Source organism: Anarrhichthys ocellatus, unplaced genomic scaffold (assembly GCF_004355925.1).
Source record: "Anarrhichthys ocellatus isolate YVR2014 unplaced genomic scaffold, GSC_Weel_1.0 scaffold42, whole genome shotgun sequence".
NCBI lineage: Eukaryota > Metazoa > Chordata > Actinopteri > Perciformes > Anarhichadidae > Anarrhichthys > Anarrhichthys ocellatus.
In genome coordinates, this window is record NW_022280072.1 from 3176616 (window position 1) to 3178303 (window position 1688).

The window sequence follows — 1688 nt, forward strand, 5'->3', positions numbered from 1 at the left end:
TGGGTGTGTGTGTGTGTGTGTGTGTGTGTGTGTGTGTGTGTGTGTGTGTGGAGTTCAGGTATACCTCTCCTGCATCATGGCCTTCTCTGTGCTCAGGTAGGACACTTCGTCTCTCAGCAGGCGAATCTGCCGCTCGTACTCGTCGAGAGCCTCCAGCTTCTTCTTATAAACCTCCACCTGCTCGTATGCGGATCGCAAACTGAAACACAAAACACGCTTCACATCAACAGAGGAGCACAGACTTTTTGTTGCATTTGAAAACAAATATAGACACTTTATTATGTTTGTAAACGTGGTGACGGGGTTAAGACGTTGTCTGAACACGTGAACTAACGCTGGCTAGCAAGTTTTCTTGGGTTGGTTTTGAACAATGGCTAAAGAAAATATGTTTCTCAGATTTATTACCATCAGTTTTTTCTCTATCTCTGAAACATTTCACAGATATTGTAGCTTGTAAAATTTGACATATTTCAATGTTTAACTTCTACACTAATCTGAGGTGATTCCTGTTTGCAGCTGCTAACAGCGTGACGTAAGCAGGATGTCGGATGTGAAAGGGTCTATATTTCTGCAGTATTTCACTATCACCCACTCTGCTCTCAGTTGCAGTATTTCGTCTTCGGTGGCCAGCAGAGTGGTTGCTGATTTGCTCTTCGTCTCATCCAGTTCCTTCTGAGCATCGACGAGGCTGTTTGAACAAGGTGAGAGGTATAAATGGAAATAACATGTGCAAGCAAAGTTTATATACGATACGATTACATTGAATTAACGATAAATTATCATATTGAGTTATCGCCCAGCTCTAACAGCACTCCACTTAAAACAAAATCAAAACCCATCTATCTCTATGAGCCTATGCACCAAATACAAAACTTATGTATTAATTGAATTACCAGAAAACGTGCTATATCGTGATATATATTGTTATAGGGGTATGAAATGACCTGTACTGAGATTTTGGCCGCATCGTCCAGCACTAAGTGTGATTTATTATGTCAAATGATTCCCGTTTGGTCTGAAAAGACCTTGAGACTCACTCTGCTCTGGTGGAGTCCAGCTGCAGGCGAGTGGAGCTCAGCTTCTGCTTTTCGCTGTCATGGGAGGCGGAGAGATCCCTGATCCTCTTGTCCTTCTCCACCGAGTCCTGATGACAAACGATGATCAATAATATGCAGTAACCACAAAACCAGATGGCCAGAAAAGAGGGGAAGGATTTGAATTGGTTGAAGGAGTTTTTATGTAAATTCCATCTATGGCGTAGTGTTGATTTTGATTGATTCATCAATAAGATATTCTGTGTTATGAAACATGGTCACGGGTGATGTCACCTGGATGAGCTGCAGACTGGTGTCATCGGTGACCGAGGTCCCCGCCATTGAGAAACAGGTCCCAAGCCACGGCAGCAGGCGCGTTTTGAGAGTGTCGACTCCAGCATAGTGTCCGCCTGAGTCAGGGGAGTAAAAACAGAGAGTGTGTGTGTGTGTGTGTGTGTGTGTGTGTGTGTTGAATAGCTCACACCCGATTATAACCTTTGTAACATAGACTGTTTATAAGAAGTGGACGTAGTCGTCGTGACGTCACCCATTGCTTTGTGGACTGACGTTTTTAAAGCCTCAAGGTCGCCGTCGCCATGATTGTTTTTTTGCCGCCAATTAACAGAAGTGACCATATCTGGTCTGAGGAGTGAC

At 43.7% G+C, this 1688-nt stretch overlaps 1 protein-coding gene across 1 annotated transcript in view; it reads right to left on the reverse strand.

The window, feature by feature from the left end:
• The window catches only part of spata18 (spermatogenesis associated 18), a 12675-nt gene that overhangs the window by 5622 nt on the left and 5365 nt on the right, over positions 1–1688 (reverse strand). Inside the window, exons 2-5 of the mRNA XM_031868257.1 lie at positions 1329–1529; positions 1038–1144; positions 593–688; positions 65–199 (exon numbers count right to left, since the gene is read on the reverse strand). Of these exons, the coding sequence (XP_031724117.1) occupies positions 65–199; positions 593–688; positions 1038–1144; positions 1329–1529 (539 nt within the window). The remainder of the gene's footprint in view (positions 1–64; positions 200–592; positions 689–1037; positions 1145–1328; positions 1530–1688) is intronic.